The following is a 19,064-nucleotide window of genomic DNA, read 5'->3' as shown; positions in this document are numbered from 1 at the left end:
GCTAAGATCCAGAGGTGGGTTGGACAGGGTGACCCAACTACCGCTGACCAGTTGGTGAATATGGTCGAACGCTACAATGCTTCTGAAAGCCTATTCCAAGGGACGTTAGCACCCCACTGGCCCCCCAAGAAATCGCTGGAGAGTCCTGCGAAACCTACTCCATCTTCAAAAGAAGAGAACGTCACAATGAAGGGTAGCAGACCTACAAAGGACTATGGAGGTGGTACGGGCTCACATCAAGCCAGCAGACCTCGTCTGGGATCTCCATCGAGGAGACAAGGGCCTATACAATGTTGGCGATGTCGCGGGCTTGGCCATGTAGCAGCTAACTGCCCAATGACTACAGAGCCAATGGACTGTAATGCTATGAGGCGTCTTTCATTATATGTGCAGTCAGTCTGTGTGGCGGAGACCCTCACAGGAAATGAACAACACGTGTGCCATGTCGAGGTTGACGGTTATAGTGTGAATGCCGTCTTGGATTCCGGCAGTCAAGTAACTTTGGTACATGCCAGTTTGGTGGACTCTAGCGCCCTAACGAACTTAACCGTGGGCATTAGTTGCATCCATGGGGATACTAAGAACTACCCCACTGCCTGGGTTACTCTTGCCACACCAGTAGGGACCAAAAGACATCAGGCGGCAGTCATAAAGTTTATGGGACACAGTGTAATCCTGGGGAGAGACTTTCCCTTATTTTGGGACTTGTGGAACTTCAAAAGTGGCATGAACCCTCTAGTTGAAGACGGTGCTCCGGAGCTAGCCCCTGAACCATTGCAGCAAGACGACGGAGAACTCATCTCAGAGGAAGTACTAGAATGTGTGGACTCTCCTCTGGCTGTGTATGCAGGCCAGGCAGACCAGCTAGAGGATGTTTTAGAAATGCCTGACCTTGAGGTGGCCCGTGGTAAGTTCGGGACCGCTCAGCACCAGGATCCTACTCTAGCAAGGGCGTGGGAAAACATAAAGGTCTCCGAGGGAAGACCATTGTACCCAGGGGCTCAAAACGAGTTCCCACACGTGGCGGTGCAGCAGGATATGTTGTATCACATAGACAAGGTGCGAGGGGTGGTGGTAGAACAACTAGTGGTACCTAAGTCCTTTCGCCAGGTAGTTTTGGAGTTGGCACATAAACATCCCTTGGGAGGACACTTGGCAGTAGAAAAGACAAAACCCCGTATTCTGCAACGTTTCTTTTGGCCGGGTCTAGTGGGAGACGTGACCCAGTACTGTCGGTCATGTCCTACGTGTCAATTGACCGCACCTATGTCACATTTTAGAAGCCCCTTAGTGCCCTTACCAATAATAGAGGTGCCCTTCGAGAGGATAGCAATGGATATAGTCGGTCCATTAGTTAAATCTGCCAGGGGTCATCAGTACATTTTGGTAGTATTGGATTACGCCACGCGTTATCCCGAAGCAGTGCCCTTGCGGAATGCCAATGCGAAATCAATTTCAAAGGAGCTGGTTAATATGTTTTCCCGCACCGGCATTCCGAAAGAGATACTTACGGATCAAGGGACCCCCTTTATGTCTCGTATACTTAAGGATTTATGTAAACTGCTAAAAATCTCCCATTTGCGTACCTCAGTATATCACCCTCAGACTGATAGTTTGGTGGAGCGCTTTAACAAAACCCTAAAGGGAATGTTGAAAAGGGAGGTGGATAAGGACGGGAGAGATTGGGATGCCCTACTACCATACCTCCTGTTCGCTATACGTGAGGTACCCCAATCCTCCACAGGCTTTTCACCTTTTGAGTTGGTTTATGGGCGGTGTCCTAGAGGCCTGTTAGCTATTGCCAAGGAGACTTGGGAACAAGAGGTGACTCCTTATCGCAGTGTAATTGAACACATAACACTTATGCAGGACCGAATTGCAGCAGTTATGCCAATAGTTAAAGAGTGTTTAGAGCGCGCACAACATGCCCAAAGCACGGTATACAACCGAGCGGCAAAAACACGAGTCTTTCAACCCGGAGACAGGGTGTTGGTATTGGTGCCTACCATAGAGAATAAATTTCTTGCGAAATGGCAGGGACCATACGAAGTGCTGGAACGAGTAGGTGAAGTAAATTATAAGATACACCAACCAGACAAGAGAAAGCCCAAACAAATATACCACATAAACTTGCTTAAGGCCTGGCGGGACAGGGAGAGTCTGGTGGCAGGAGCTGCCCTTGAGGATGGGCCTCGAGGGGCACCACTTTCTAAGGTAAAGGACCCCCAGGTAGCTCCGCCAGAAGTGGGTATTGCAGACACGCTATCCGAAAGCCAAAAACGAGAGACCAGGGAGTTCATACAGAGGAACGCAGATATTTTCTCGGAACTTCCTGGACGGACTCACCTAATTAAACATGGCATTATTACTGATCCACAGGCGCCGGTACGGCTTAAACCATATCGAATTCCGGAGGCTCGGAGACAAGCCATTGCCCAGGAAGTGAAGAAGATGTTAGAGCTCGGGGTCATTGAGGAGTCCCGGAGTGATTGGGCTAGCCCTATCGTACTGGTACCCAAACCCGATGGGACTATCCGATTTTGTAACGATTTTCGGAAAGTAAACGAAGTATCGAAATTCGATGCCTACCCGATGCCAAGAGTCGATGAACTGATAGAGAGACTGGGTTCGGCTAGGTACATATCCACTATTGACTTAACAAAAGGTTATTGGCAGATTCCCCTCACGGAATCAGCCAAAGAGAAAACTGCCTTTGTTACGCCCCAGGGATTATTCCAGTACCGAGATAAGCCATTTGGGTTGCATGGTGCCGCAGCCACCTTCCAACGTCTAATGGATATTGTCCTAAAACCCCATGGCCAGTATGCATCTGCGTACTTGGACGACATTATTATCTTTAGCAATGACTGGGACACGCATTTGTCAAAAGTACAAGCCGTCTTAGACTCCTTAAAAACAGCTGGGTTGACTGCCAATCCCAAGAAATGTACGTTGGGATTGGAAGAGGCTCGCTATCTGGGATATAGCATAGGGAGAGGCGTCGTGAAGCCTCAAGCCAATAAAGTGGATGCTATTCAAAATTGGCCACGACCGGTAACCAAAAAACAGGTTGGAGATTTTTTAGGGATCGTTGGTTATTATAGGCGGTTCATCAAACATTTTGCGACCATCGCAGCTCCTCTCACAGATCTTACTAAGGGGTCGAAATCTGTCACAATAAAGTGGAACGCAGAAGCAGAGGAGGCCTTTCAGCGATTGAAAACAGTCCTCTGTGACCAACCAGTGTTGGTTGCACCAGACTTTAAACGGGAGTTTATTGTCCAAACAGACGCCTCTGGGGTGGGCCTCGGCGCGGTTTTGTCTCAAGAAGTAAATGGCAAGGAACACCCAGTGGGCTATCTAAGCAGAAAGCTTACGAGAGCAGAAAAGAACTACAGTGTAGTTGAGCGGGAAGCCCTGGCTGTGAAATGGGCCCTGTGCACCTTGCGCTATTATTTACTAGGTCGCCAGTTTAGGCTAGTGACGGACCATTCGCCCCTAACATGGATGTCCCGGGCAAAAGAAGGCAATGCACGGGTGACACGCTGGTTCTTAGCATTACAAGGGTTTAAATTTTCCGTTGAGCACAGGGCGGGCACAGCGCACAGAAATGCAGATGCGTTGTCTAGAACGCACTGCTTGGTGACTCATCGTGTCCGACCCCACGGGCTCGAACAGAGGAGGGGGGTGTGTGAGGTGCCAAGGGGAGAGGTACTAGAAAACAGGTATGTTTCTCCCCGTTTCATTTCATATGTCTCCCTGTACTGATGATGAAGCCAGTTTATTTCACTGTAATCCAGTCCTGGTTTCCTTAGTGATCAGCATGGAAAGGACTGGTAGTTCCCCCTCCACTAATTCAATCCAGGTTTTGGTTTCCTGACTGGTCCAGCTGATATAATCAGGAGGAGCTGGAATCTCTCAGTCTATCGTCTGCTGAGCTGGGAGCTGACACAGTAAGATAACATGGACTTGTTTGCTGTTATATAGGTTTATTTTGTAGTTAGCCTGCTATTGTTAGTTAGTGGCCAGACGGCCTTAGACGTTTTATTTCATGTTTGGCATGTGTAACATTGGATAACAAGTGTGCACAATAAATTCAGTGGGGCAAAAAAGTATTTAGTCAGTCAGCAATAGTGCAAGTTCCACCACTTAAAAAGATGAGAGGTTTCTGTAATTTACATCATAGGTAGACCTCAACTATGGGAGACAAACTGAGAAAAAAAAATCCAGAAAATCACATTGTCTGTTTTTTTTTCATTTTATTTGCATATTATGGTGGAAAATAAGTATTTGGTCAGAAACAAGCAATCAAGATTTCTGGCTCTCACAGACCTGTAACTTCTTCTTTAAGAGTCTCCTCTTTCCTCCACTCATTACCTGTAGTAATGGCACCTGTTTAAACTTGTTATCAGTATAAAAAGACACCTGTGCACACCCTCAAACAGTCTGACTCCAAACTCCACTATGGTGAAGACCAAAGAGCTGTCAAAGGACACCAGAAACAAAATTGTAGCCCTGCACCAGGCTGGGAAGACTGAATCTGCAATAGCCAACCAGCTTGGAGTGAAGAAATCAACTGTGGGAGCAATAATTAGAAAATGGAAGACATACAAGACCACTGATAATCTCCCTCGATCTGGTGCTCCACGCAAAATCCCACCCCGTGGGGTCAGAATGATCACAAGAACGGTGAGCAAAAATCCCAGAACCACGCGGGGGGACCTAGTGAATGAACTGCAGAGAGCTGGGACCAATGTAACAAGGCCTACCATAAGTAACACACTACGCCACCATGGACTCAGATCCTGCAGTGCCAGATGTGTCCCACTGCTTAAGCCTGTACATGTCCGGGCCCGTCTGAAGTTTGCTAGAGAGCATTTGGATGATCCAGAGGAGTTTTGGGAGAATGTCCTATGGTCTGATGAAACCAAACTGGAACTGTTTGGTAGAAACACAACTTGTCGTGTTTGGAGGAAAAAGAATACTGAGTTGCATCCATCAAACACCATACCTACTGTAAAGCATGGTGGTGGAAACATCATGCTTTGGGGCTGTTTCTCTGCAAAGGGGCCAGGACGACTGATCCGGGTACATGAAAGAATGAATGGGGCCATGTATCGTGAGATTTTGAGTGCAAACCTCCTTCCATCAGCAAGGGCATTGAATATGAAACGTGGCTGGGTCTTTCAACATGACAATGATCCAAAGCACACCGCCAGGGCAACGAAGGAGTGGCTTCGTAAGAAGCATTTCAAGGTCCTGGAGTGGCCTAGCCAGTCTCCAGATCTCAACCCTATAGAAAACCTTTGGAGGGAGTTGAAAGTCCGTGTTGCCAAGCGAAAAGCCAAAAACATCACTGCTCTAGAGGAGATCTGCATGGAGGAATGGGCCAACATACCAACAACAGTGTGTGGCAACCTTGTGAAGACTTAGAGAAAACGTTTGACCTCTGTCATTGCCAACAAAGGATATATCACAAAGTATTGAGATGAAATTTTGTTTCTGACCAAATACTTATTTTCCACCATAATATGCAAATAAAATGAAACAAAAACAGACAATGTGATTTTCTGGATTTTTTTTTCTCAGTTTGTCTCCCATAGTTGAGGTCTACCTATGATGTAAATTACAGACGCCTCTCATCTTTTTAAGTGGTGGAACTTGCACTATTGCTGACTGACTAAATACTTTTTTGCCCCACTGTATGCCGTGTCCGTATTGCTAGTCTTCTGAAGTGACTTCATAGCCACACGCTTGTGCCAAAGCAAAGATCCTAGCTGAGCTATCTATTCCCCACAATAGGTATGGCAGAACACAGATTCCTAACAAATGCTCCAGCGGTTTTCCAAAATTTCATTAATCATGTGTTCTCTGATTTCATTGGACGTTTTATGGTGGTATATTTGGATGACATATTGATCTACTCTCCTGATAAAAAGGCTCCGGGAGAACTGTCTCTTTGCTAAATTGGAAAAATAATAATTTTTTGTCCAGGAACTGTCTTTTCTGGGTTCATTGTGTCTGCTGAGGGGTATCGCATGGATCCTAATAAGGAGCAGGCCATTGTCGAGTGGGTTCAGCCTTGTAATTTGAAGGCTCTGCAGCGTTTCCTAGGATTCGCCAATTATTACCGTAAATTTATAAGGGGGTTCTCACAGGTGGTTGAACCCCTCACAGACATGACTCAAAAGGGGGCCGATATCAAGAATTGGTCAACCGCAGCGGTAGCGGCGTTTCAGTTCTTAAAAAAATGTTTCATGTCTGACCCGGTTCTTATTCAACCGGACCCGTCAGAACCATTTATTGATGAGGTAGACGCCTCAGAGGTGGGGGTGGGGGCGGTATTGTTCCAGGGACCCGCCACTTTGACCAATTTGAGACCTTGCGCCTTTTTCACAAAGAAGTCCTCCCCTGCGGAGAGAAACTATGATGTGGGGAATCGAGAACTTCTGGCCGTAAAGTTGGCCTTTGAAGAATGGAGGCATTTTTTGGAGGGGGCTGTCCATCCTATAACAGTAATTACGGACCACAAAAACCTAGCTTACATTGAGTCAACTAAAAGGTTGACTCCCAGACAGGCTAGATGGTCACTTTTTTTTTTTTCCCGGTTCAATTTCTCGATCACTTTTCGGCCAGGATCTAAAAATGTCAGAGCGGATGCCTTGTCACGCAGTCTAGATCCGGTGTCCCCCCCGGAACCTCCGTCCTCCATTCTTCAGCCTGGGGTGGTGGTGGCAGATATTTCTAATATGTTGGAACGGGAGATTCGGGAGGCTCAGTCTCTGGCACCTCCGACTAAGCCAGTGGATAAGCTTTTCGTGCCAGCTCAGTTTTGCCTCAAGGTCCTCCGGGAGTTCCATGACTCAGTTCTGGGTGGACATCCAGGGATCTCAGCTACCCGGAAGGCCATTGCTAGAGTATTCTGGTGGTCTGCTTTAGCCTCTGATGTTGGGGAATATGTGTCTGCTTGTGATGTTTGTGCCCGTGCGAAAACCCCCCATAACAGGCCAGCCGGGGAATTGGTACCACTGCCAATTCCTGCGAGACCATGGACTCATTTGTCCATGGATTTCATCACCAACCTTCCCCCCTCTAAGGGTAATACTGTCGTTTGGGTTGTGGTGGACAGGTTTAGTAAGCAGGCACATTTTGTACCTTTGGCAGCTCTACCTAATGCGGAAACGTTGTCCAGATTGTTCGTTGAGCATGTGGTGCGGTTGCATGGGGTACCCTTGAATGTGGTGTCTGATAGAGGAGTGCAATTTGTTTCCAGATTTTGGAGGGCTTTTTGCAAGAGGTTGGGTATTGGTCTGTCCTTTTCATCTGCTTATCATCCTGAGACTAATGGGCAGACCGAGCGGACCAATCAATTTCTGGAGCAAATTTTGCGTTGCTTGACCTCAGCCCGACAGGATGATTGGTGTTCTGTGTTACCTTTGGCCGAGTTTGCATTTAACAACCGCATTAACCAGTCTACAGGTACATCTCCCTTTTTCTGTAATTATGGGTTTCATCCTCATTTTGGAGAATTTTCCCGTTTGAATTCTGGGTGTCCTGGGGCGGATGAGACGATCCATCGGTTGGGGGAGGTATGGCGGGAGGTCCAGAGTAACATTACGAAGGCCCAGGACAAATTTAATTTTTTTGCGGACAAAAAATGATCCGCGGGACCGGTGTTTCAGATTGGGGATAAGGTATGGTTGTCCACCAAGAATATAAGGCTCAAGGTCCCCTCTGCGAAGCTTGGACCCAAGTTTATAGGTCCCTATGTAATTACCGAAGCAGTTAACCCGGTGGCTTTTCGGTTGCGGCTCCCGCCATCTCTGCGGATCCCAAATGTTTTCCATAAGGCCCTTTTGAAATCTGTGAGGTCCGGTGGGGAGGGATCATCAGCTTCCCCATCACCGGTTTTGGCAGACGGGCAGTCGGAGTACGAGGTGGAACGAATCGTCGACTCTAGGTTGGTCCGTCATGCCCTTCAATATCTGATACATTGGAAAGGCTACAGTCCTGAAGAACGGTCGTGGGTTCCTGCTCGATCGGTCCATGCGGATCGGTTGGTCCGGGCCTTTCACGCCAAGTACCCTGAGAGACCTGGTGGTCCAGTGGTCCCCCATTGAGAGGAGGGTACTGTCATGATCCAGGACGGGGTATCGCTTTGGCCCATCCTGATCAGACTGGGGATTAATTGTTCCGCCTCTCTCTGGCAGAGGGTGGCTATTTAATGCTCACTGGACCTAGGTCCGGTGTCAGTTATACTCCTGCCCTCGGCTGAGTTAGTTGACCTTGTGCGTACGTGTGCCTTGTGCCTGATTTCTTGCTTGCTTGTTTGGTTTTGATCCGGTTTTGTCCCTGTTATGAGTTCTGCCTGGCCCTCTTGTACTGCGCTACCTCTCGTGTATGACTCTCTGCTTGTGACCCGACTTCTCTCTGCTCGTCCCCTTGGTACCACGTCGCCCTCTTGTGTATGACCTTTGGCTTTGTCTGACTACCCGTCTGTTTGTCCCTCCTGTGCCTCGTTTGCCCGTACTGTTGTGACCTCCGTTTTGCCTGACTCTGAGTTGTTGTATGGTGTCCTGTCATATCTGAAAGCAGGACGCTAAGCCCCGCCCCCTTGCACTCACCTGACCATAGGTCCTGTGCCAGCTTGCTAATTTCAGTGTCCGCAGGTCCCGTGCCTCTTTACTTTCCGGCACTGACTGGACCTTGACACTAATAGTTTGAAGCACGCATTGTCACCTCTGCTGCCCTGCTCCACAGGTATCTTTTAGCACTGTTTCTGTACTCAGGACACGCACACTGGCTCTGTGAGCGAGTGTAGTGCGGTGTCTCTGACACCCTCATTTTACGCCCCCTGCACAGCCCCCCTCTGCACAGCCCCTCAGTTTATTCCCCATTCTGCACAACCCCTCACTTTATTCTCCCCATCTGCACAGCCCCACATTTTATCCCCCCCTCTGCAGAGCCCCTCAGTTTATTCTTCCATCTGCAAAGCCCCTCAGTTTATTCCCCCCTTGGACAGTCAAGGGGGTGGACCTGACCCGACGGTAGGTAGGCAGGAGGTAGCGCCAGGGCCGGACTGGCCATCTGGCAAATCTGGCAAATGCCAGAAGGGCCTGTCTGGTTGTGGGCCGCCTTGTCTGCTACGTTGTTAACAGAATCGGTGTTCTCAAGAGACCCATACTGTTAAGAGTTGTGACGGAGCATAAAGTACTGACTACGTCACTTAACCCATCAGGCCACGGGTATCATTAGAAATATTGGTCTTGTAGTAAATCTTGCTTTCCTCCATCCAGGGTAATATTGGTAAAATTTCCCATCTGGTGCTTGGGGACCGGGTCAGCATGGGCCTGTGTGATTTCAAATGCCCTGGGCTGAATTTCAGTCCCAGTCCGTACCTGGGTAGCGCCCTAGGCAGGTGACTACCCAGCCTACCCCTTGTCCTGGCCCTGAAACCATATTCTAACATGTATTCCTGTACAATTCCTGCAGACGTCTTTAGGGGGAGAGGCATATGACAGCTCCTGTCACACCCTTGTAGGTAACAGCAGGTATGCAGGATGCAGTGACGAGATGCGAGACTGAATTGAACTTTGGCTGTAGAACTTTTATGAATTTAAGCCGCTAGGGCCATACTAAGCAACCAAAAATTAATAACAGCTATTGTCCTCACAGGGACTCTGCACAAACAAACACTTTAAAAATTAACACGACTAATCCGGCAAGGGACGGTTAATATAGGGCCGCGATATGGCCGACTACGGGTCCTTATTTCTTATAGTGTCACTTATCCGTCCGGATGTCCCTCGGCGTCTCTGATGAGGCTGCGTTGGCGTTGCAGCCGCTGGGCCCAGCTGCTGAGGATCTGTCGTAGTCTTTGGGTGCCCAGCGCCCAGGAGGAGATGGGGCACAACAGGCCCTGAGGAAGTCCTTTGATGAGGTGACCCCCTGTAGAAACAGCGGGGTTCTGATCGCAAGCGAGTTCAATGAGACTCCAGTTTCCAAGCAGGGTTGTGTCGCAGTTCTGAGGAGTGACGGTTGACAGGCCACGTGCATGGCCTGGGCCTAGGCGAAGGAATAGGCCCCAACTGCCGACTGCAGCGGGGTGACATCCACTACGGCCGAGGATGAAGAGGCCGCAGCTACGGGCTGAAGTGGGGCGACAGCGGCTGCGAGGGGTGGCGGACCGGCCGCAACAGGCTGAAGCACAGCGGTAACAGTTGCGGACCACCGTGGGCAGGAAGAGACCCCGGATCGGAGTGAAGCGACAGTCTCTTGTTGGTAGGTTCGGCGCCCACTCTCTGCAGGCCGCAGTAAGTCTCTCCTCTACCGATGGTTTCCTTTCTCGTCACCGTCTGACACTCTGACTCCCTCAGACTCCCACAGTCTCTTGCCTCGTGTCTGCCGTTTCGCCAACTGACTACCCTGCGCGCTCCCTGTCCCTTTTATACTCACCCCTCCCCTTGCTGTCCTGTCACTCTCAGCAGTCCATTCTCCTACTTTGCTCCCCGGGTACTGTTTCCTTAGGAACTCAGATGGCGGTCCCCTTGGTTTCGGCCCAGACACTCTGCGGGGGCACTCCTCCCTACACCCTTACAGGACCACAAGAAGTCTGTTAGGCTCCATTTATAGAGCCCAATCACAGGACATTAAAGGGGATATTGGTCTAAACACTAACAAGCAGGTCATTAATACCTACCTGCCTGTTGTGCCTGTTCTTCCCCAGAACAGAGCGGGCACAGATCGCTCTTGCCTGCGATTCAGCTGCCTCTGCTGACGTCACAGCTTTTTTTCCACCCTGCTCTGTTGGCGAGGTGTGGGGAAGGTGACTTGATGGACATACATGACTGGTAGTAGGAGGGAACGGTTTGTGTACTAGAGACTGAGATTGACAAGATAGAAGGGTCACAGCTGGGAAAGGTGGATAGGAGAGTGCAGTACCTAGAAATGACCACAAGATGGCAGGGGGGAGTAGCTTAGTACTTAACATCAGCTTAGGGCTTGAGAAACGCTTAGTCATGGGGGGCGGGAGAAAGGAACCCAGGAGGGGAATTCCCGGTGAGAGAGGGGATAAATAGGACAAGGTAGGGTTCCAGGCAGGCTAGTCCTGGGAGGAGCTCGGTAGAAGACGGTGAACAGAGAAGAGCTCGACCAGGGGACGGACAGCAAAGAGACAGTCAAGGGGGTGGCCCTGACCCGACGGACCGCAGGACAGACGAGGCCCCGGGGGTACCGACTGGACGACGACCTCGGGCAGGTGAAGCTCTGGCGGTAGATTGGTCTAGGAAAGCCCCAGTGAAAGATCCGGGAGGGACGTTACTTCGACTGGAAGGAAGGTGCAGGTACCCGGGCCTGGAGACGGAGAACTGTAAAGAGACTGCGGTGCGTAGTTGTGGTCGTCAGGGAGACGACGAATAAATCCGGAACTGTTACAACTGAACTCTGCCTCCGCCTCATCCTTGCATCGCCTGGTGTCTGTGTCATCCGGACGTGGTAAGCAGTGGTCCACCCCCCAATCCCGGCCTCTACCACAGAGGCATGGCTGCTGACGTCATGCCGACTCCCCCAGTTAGGCAGCGGGAATCCAACTGTCAATCAGAATCACGTCACCAGTCCCGCTCTGTCAACAGAGCAGAAAGAAAAAGAAGCCATGATGTCAGCAGAGGCAGCTGAATCGCAGGCAAGAGCGGTCTATGGTCATTCTGTGCCGGCGAAGAACAGGCACAACAGGCAGGTAGGTAGCAAGGACCTGCTTGTTAGTGTGTAGGCACATTATTTGTTTACAGAGTCTTGGATATCCCCTTTAAATGATCTCTGATCGTTAAATGCTCGATTAGACATGCCGACCAAACTTCCATGCACACAGAACGATCATTTATAGAATAGTTCTCTGCGCACAGAATATGTTTGTTCTCGGCAGCACATCAGCTGTCCACGCAGGACGATGCACTGCCAACAATGATGATTTTTAGGGAGCATTTTGCTTGTTTGGAAGATTCACGGCCATTTTTGGCGGGTCGATAATTAGGAAAGCGAGCTTTCCCATGACTACTCTCGTTCCAGGTTATCGCCTGTTGTAACTAGACCCTTACCCTAAAGTCGCTATCCTCCAATATACGACCACGTAAAGCCGAGCCGCTTCTTACAGTAGTACATAAGGGAATTTCTTTTTATGTCTCCTTATTATACAAGTGTAAGACCGCCATTACTGCATTTGGAAAAACATGCTACAAATGTATGAATAAAGAAACTTCCACAAGCAAAAAAAAAACCCTAAAAAAAATTCTGACATGATTAATTTAGGATTTTTTCCCTTTATGCTTGTACTATTTCTTTAAAAAAAAAAAATTGTCCCATTTATCAAAACTGAAAACCGGCCTTGTTGACTATAGCAACCAATCACCGTACAGTTTTCATTTTCCAGAGGCAGTTAGCTAAATGAAAGGTGAGCTGTGATTGGTTGCTGGCCAGTTTTACTCTTAGACAAGTGTTGCTATATGCGGGTCTTTATTTATTACTAAAGTTTGCGTTTCTTTGCGGCATTGCGCGTCATTTGTATAAGATAACGTTATTATTACATATGTTTCAAGACTACAGTGCAGAACGGGATCAGAAACTCCATTTCCCGAGCGTCCTTGCGTGACTCACGCTCGACGTAGTGATGTCACACCCGCGAGCCACGCCCCCTTCTGCCGGGGATCATGCCTGGCTGCACCCAGGGGATGGAGCAGCTGAGCGGCTGCTGCTGCTGAACGAGGTTCCCCGGGAGCCTCCACACCGCTGGATATGGATGTGGGCAATAGTGGAGCCGGACTGGTGCCTGTCCCTGGTGAGAGCAGAGCATGGCATGCAGGGGGGCAACAGAGGGCATGGGGTTATTTGGGGGGAGGAGGCTGGACAGTAAGAAAATGACAATTGTGTGGCAAGGTGATGCTGAGAGATCATGCAAGCCACCCATGTGCTGGCACCTACTGGGGAATTCTGGGCAACTGGGGTGAAAGGTCAATTATTATTTTTTTTAAGAATTCTAGATTATTTTTCTTTCTTTTTTATTAGATTTTTTTAATGTTTTATTTATTTTAATGTTTTTTTTTTTATTTTTTTATTTTTTGTTTATTATTTCTTTTTAATTTCCATTTGTTTTTTGCTTTAATTTGAAAGTAAAATCTTGCACAACATATAAATGGGGATCACACATTAACACTGGCCTCAATGCAAATTGTTAAACTCCACTTCCGGCGGGGGGGGGTCGAGGCACCGTAGCTCCTAATATACAGGCGCAAATCTGGAGGCCATTTATGCGACTATCACTTTAAATGTAAAGGAGTAGTCTATCCACGCCCATTTTTGGGGATGGAAAATATATATTTGAGAGGGGGGTCGTAGAAAATAGTCAAAACCAAAGCACGTGGTGAGGAGCGCGTCCGGCTCAGTTATACTGAATTGTGTAAATTTTTTTTTTTTTTTTTTTTTTAAAAAAAGTTAATTTCTAGTATTTAAAGGATGGGTTCACACACAGCGTAAATGCTGCGTTATTTTTCTGCTGCATTTTCTACAGCAAAATACACAAGTTTTTATTTGCTTATTCCCCGATATTTGATGTCTCTTAGGTGCAAATTTAAAGCAGTTTTTTATTTTTAGTATGTAAAAGTTTAGATTCTGAGCTTAAAAACGCAAGGTTTTTTTTTTTTTGTCAGAAGGCAAGAGAGAAAAATAGGCACCAAAAAATGTGCCGTTCACCAGCGTCTTTAGGCGCAGGAGTTTTCATGAAATCGCATCCACTTTGCATGGGCAGTTGACTACCAACAGATATACTGTACTTAAAAAGAAACAAAAAACGGAATAGTTAGTTACGCTACATAGGAACAAAGTGACAAAATGATGGAGCTAGGTTTTCTAGATCCTGATTCTAGTTGTAGCGTTGTTGTGAAACTTACCGTGTTTTATGCTGTATGTTGGCCATTTAATTGACAAATTTTGTGATTTTATATGAAATTTATAAATATATAATATCAATATGAAAAAAATAATAAAATGGGTGTCCAAAAATTGTTCAGATAACCACATTTTTGGAGTTAGAAAAAAGCCCCAGCAAATTTGTGTTTTAAAATTTCTATTTCACATCTTGGGAGTATTCTACAGAGAACGCCACACATCATAGGGGAATAATGTTCAGCAAAGAGATGCCAAGTATCAGTTTTTTAGAGATGGGTCCTGACATAATTAAAAAAAAAAAATAATAATTCTTCATTCAGTTCCATTGATTTTACAATATTGACTTTGGTGCAGATGACACATGAGCAAACAGTAAATGCAGTGATCTGTCTTATAAAAGTGGCACTTTTTTTTATTTTTTCTTCCATTTTATTACATTTTTATTTTTAGATGATGGTTTAGAATGTTGAAATTGTTCTACATTGATTTATGTAGGTCAAGGTGCTAAAAAACCAAAACTTTGGGACACACTCCAGATTTGGATGTAGTGGATATTGGTGAATTCATAAGTTTGGATCAGTTTAGGGATGAAGAAATCACTTGTATAAGCTTCTGTGTGTGTATGTGTGTGTATATATATATATATATATATATATATATATATATATATATATATTTTAGTATTTTACATGAGATTTAATTAATTTATGCACATATTTTTACATGCATCTTAATATTCTTTGGTTGCATATCTACATAATAGATCACTTTATATTTAAAGTTAGGTTGAAAAGACGCATTCATTTAGAACCTGTCTTGTGCATCATTTTATATATTTGGTACTGTGTACACATTTATAGCAATATCTAGTTGAATTGTAGATATTTATGATGATTTTATATACATTGTCACTTATTGTAGCAGATTATGTACACATAGTTATACTGTTTCTTCTGTGGAAAAATAGAAAAAAAGATCCTCCTCTCTCCTCTGTTCTGTTAGTAAAACAAAATCATTTCATATCTATACAAAAGTAGAAAAAAAATATATAAAATAGTTCTCTACAGAAAATAAGAAACACAAAAATAAAATAATTTTTTTTTCCTGTAGAGCTTTGTGGTGAGCTGTGTTCCTGAACTTCTGTTTTATGCTGCTGTTCCTTGTAGTAATAACTTTTCCCAGACGTTGGGATAAGTTTGATCCTTACCACGGTCTATATAAAATGGGATGATTCATTTATTCCCGACATTGCACAGGAAACACTGCATGTATTAAAAGGACTGTCCTTTTATATAATGAGGTCACTGCCTTCGCTAACCTTAAAGTTGCATCAGTTCTGCCCTGCTGGGGATATCCTATTCTGATTTTTTTTTTTTTTTTTTTCTTTTTTCCTTGTTCATTTGAGATACTTTCCCCTGGTTGTTTGTAAAGGAGATGTTTTTTTTTTTTTTTTATTGGTAATGTGTGCAAAGCTTTGTGGGTGTCGTAAAAGGTGAACTTTTGAACTTGGGAGAGATTCGGGAGCAATTAGCTAAAGCAATTGAATGGAACTGAGTTACCAGGGATCATACCCATGCAAGAGATGAACCAAGAGAACTTTGATTAATTTATGCTTTTACTTTATTTTGTAATTATTTTTTTGAATTCTCTCTAATACTTGCCATTGACTCCTTATGTCCTTCAGTAAAATGCCAATTCTTTGGCTATTCAGATGTACATTTTCTATGCTCTGTGTATGTGCAATATAAATCTTTAAAAATGGTTTTGTTTTTAATCTGATGCTGGTACAAATTTCCTAAAAAGTAGATTTTTTTTTTTTTTCAATAGATTTTTTTTTTTTTTTTTAATTACAAAATTGCACTGTATCAATTGAACTGCAAGAAGCAGGACAGTGTCGAAGAAAGAGGTCCCAGGGCATGGTCCTACCGGCACTTTTTGCATATTTTCTCCAGGTGGTTGCAACAACATATGCTATTACAAAATTGTGCAGTATTTATTTTTTTTAATATAGAAACACTTTGATTCCCCCATTTAGGTGTTTATTTCAGGCTTCCATAGAATTTTAAGTAAGTCACATAGTCTGCTTTTTATTTATTTTGGAGCGGATGGTTGAACATATTCCATCTTGGGGGACGCCAGGAGGACACTGAATTCACCTGGCGTATATTCTGCAGCTGTAACAGCGCATGCGGCAAATGTGCAATACTGCAAACAATGAGATAGAAATGCGTCAAGAATTGGTTCAGAAGGAAGATCTTTGTATCTGTGGATTAAGTTTTCTTATCTGTCATGACATAAACAAACTTAAAATGAGTCTCTGAGATCACAGAATCCCATGTAATGACCCTGGTGACCCTGACATATTTACAATAAGCCAAATACGGAAGAAAAGTGAGCCAAATTGAAACCAAAAATCCTGGAAAGGGGAGTCTGGCTAATGTTCTGTCACATTGTATTTACTATAATTAGCAGTATTTCATCGTTTTACGTCCCTTCAGAAAAAAAAAAACTTGCACCGTGGGGCAGATTTAGAAAGCCATTTAGACTAGTTTTCTCCCTGACATGAAACAATATCCATCGCCATTGGGGAATGGTCTCATCTCTTGGCTTACCCATCTTAATGGGTAAATGCATATCCTAGAAGAGTGTTTCTAGCTGTGAATGCATTCAGCACACGCTTTTATAGGTAGTTTTTATTTGATAGCTACTTATTTTCACCTCCTATGGTCCAATTTTCCTCTTTTTTTTTGTAATCTACCTTAGAAAATCCCTTATTAAAAGAGGTCCTCAGATCAGTTGATTTGTACTGTCTCAACATCGACAGTCTGCTGGACCTGTAGGGGAAAAAAAAGCCACCGGAGGAGAATCAATGGACAGCCCCAAGTGTGCCTGTCATTATCAATGTAGCTGCTGATACACTTTAGGGAGCTGTTGTCCCTGTGGGCTACTGAGGTCAGCAGGACTCGGAGACCCCCTCATTCAGATTAGCTGGTTATCAAGTCCTTCCAAAATCACAGTTTTGGCTGTTTTTCATTTTATTTTAAAAAAACATTAATTTCATAGAATCATAGAATCGTAGAGTTGGAAGGGACCTCCTGGGCCATCTGGTCCAACCCCCTGCTCAAAGCAGGATTCGCTAAATCATCCCAGTCAGATGTCTGTCCAGCCTCTGTTTGAAGACTTCCATTGAAGGAGAACTCACCACTTCTCGTGGCAGCCTGTTCCACTCATTGATCACTCTAACTGTCAAAAAGTTTTTTCTAATATCTAATCTGTGTCTCCTCCCATTCAGTTTCATCCCATTGCTTCTAGTCTTTCCTTGTGCAAATGAGAATAAAGTTGATCCTTCTACAATGTGACAGCCCTTTAGATATTTGTAGACAGCTATTAAGTCTCCTCTCAGTCTTCTCTTTTGCAAACTAAATGGTTCTGTATATGTGACGAGAGTTTCCAGACGTGTAACACATACACTACTGTGCAAAAGTTTGTCAAGTGAGGAAAATATTCTCGTAGGTAAGAATGCTTTTAAAAATGTGAGTGTTAATAGTTTATCACCAAGCTGCAAAGTGAATGAACAAAGCAGAAATATAAGTCACATTAATATTTAGTGACCGTCCCGGTACTTTCCTGCACGCAACCTCCGATCCTCACAAGATCTCCTTCTCTACTCCCCTCTTATCTCCTCTTCCCACAATCGCATACAAGATTTCTCTCGCGCATCACCCCTACTCTGGAACTCTCTACCACAACATATCAGACTCTCACCTACCATCGAAACCTTCAAAAAGAGCCTGAAGACCCACCTCTTCCGACAAGCCTATAACCTGCAGTAACCACCGATCGACCAAACCGCTGCACGACCAGCTCTACCCTCGCCTACTGTATTATCACCCATCCCTTGAAGATTGTGAGCCCTCGCGGGCAGGGTCCTCTCTCCTCCTGTACCAGTTATGACTTGTATTGTTTAAGATTATTGTACATGTTTTTATGTATACCCCCCTCACATGTAAAGCGCCATGGAATAAATGGCGCTATAACAATAAATAATAATAATAATAATAATTAGTTCTTCTAGATACGTTTGCATAGGTGTATGAGTAACCAGTTATACCAAACAGTTGATCATGATTGTTTTCATATGTAGGTTGAAACTGTCATGAACTAGAACAGAAAGAGTTGTGTAGGAAACTTAAAGAACAGGTGACGAAGAGTCAAGCTGTGCTCCAAAGGTGAGGATGTGGAAGACAGTTTCATGTCACAGGTCAAACACCATGGCAAGACGGAGCACAGCAACAAGACACAAGGTAGTTATACAGCATCAGCAAAGTCTCTCCCAGGCAAAGATTGCAGACTGAGATTTCAAGGTGTGCTGTTCAAGATCTCTTCTGAAGAACCAAGAAATAGGCAATGTTGAGTACCGTAGCGGCTAAGGAATCGGTGCAGCAGATGAAAGACAGGAACCCGTCATGGTCCCAAATGCTATGATTCTGCAGTTATAGGGTTAATCTGCAAATTTTTAGTGTTAACAATACTGTCCGGCCACCTTACTGAAAGTACTGGGAGAAAATGATCTTAATTCCATCTGGGAGCCTACTGGTTCCGTTCATAGAGTCTTGGCGGGTGGAGTGTCTTGCTTTTCCTGAGTGGTGGGAAGGGTATATGGAAAGGGCTTTGGACTCTTATACATTTGAGGTTGTATATTACCATGGGGCAGCACGGTGGCTCAATGGTTAGCACTGGAGTCCTGGGTTCAAATCCCACCAAGGGCAACATCTGCAAGTAGTTTGTATGTTCTCCCCGTGTTTGCGAGGGTTTCCTCCACAATTCCAAAGACACACTGATAGGGATTCTAGATTGTGAGTGCCATCGGGGAAAGTGATGATAATATATGTAAACTTTAAAGCGCTAATATGTTGGCACTATATTATTAAAAAGATTTTTATTATATTAAACTTTTCCATAAAGGCTAATTCAGACGTCCATGGATCTTGGTCTGATCACGGATTGCAATGTACGGACTGGCCGTGGGTCTCCAGACCAGAGCCTCATAGAAATTTATGAAGTGGCAATGCTCCAGTTTGGGGACGTGTAGCCAGTCCGTGCATTGCGGTCTGCGATCGGTCTGGGAT

General features: G+C 45.4%; 1 protein-coding gene across 4 annotated transcripts in view; it reads left to right on the top strand.

Moving 5' to 3' along the window:
• NR6A1 (nuclear receptor subfamily 6 group A member 1) overlaps positions 1-19,064 on the top strand; it is a 504,088-nt gene that overhangs the window by 122,591 nt on the left and 362,433 nt on the right. The window contains exon 1 of one of the 4 annotated variants that reach the window (XM_073590716.1): positions 12,638-12,829. The exons of the other annotated variants lie outside the window; for them this stretch is intronic. Coding sequence (XP_073446817.1) covers positions 12,787-12,829 — 43 coding nt within the window. The 5' untranslated portion in view covers positions 12,638-12,786. Of the gene's footprint in view, positions 1-12,637; positions 12,830-19,064 lie in introns of those variants that run through there. 4 annotated transcript variants of the gene reach the window in all.

The sequence above is a fragment of the Dendrobates tinctorius genome, unplaced genomic scaffold, assembly GCF_039654945.1.
Source record: "Dendrobates tinctorius isolate UK_male_01 unplaced genomic scaffold, ASM3965494v1 ptg000120l, whole genome shotgun sequence".
NCBI classification, from domain to species: domain Eukaryota; kingdom Metazoa; phylum Chordata; class Amphibia; order Anura; family Dendrobatidae; genus Dendrobates; species Dendrobates tinctorius.
The sequence above is the reverse complement of the archived record's forward strand: the minus strand, read 5'-3'. Positions and strand labels throughout refer to the sequence as shown.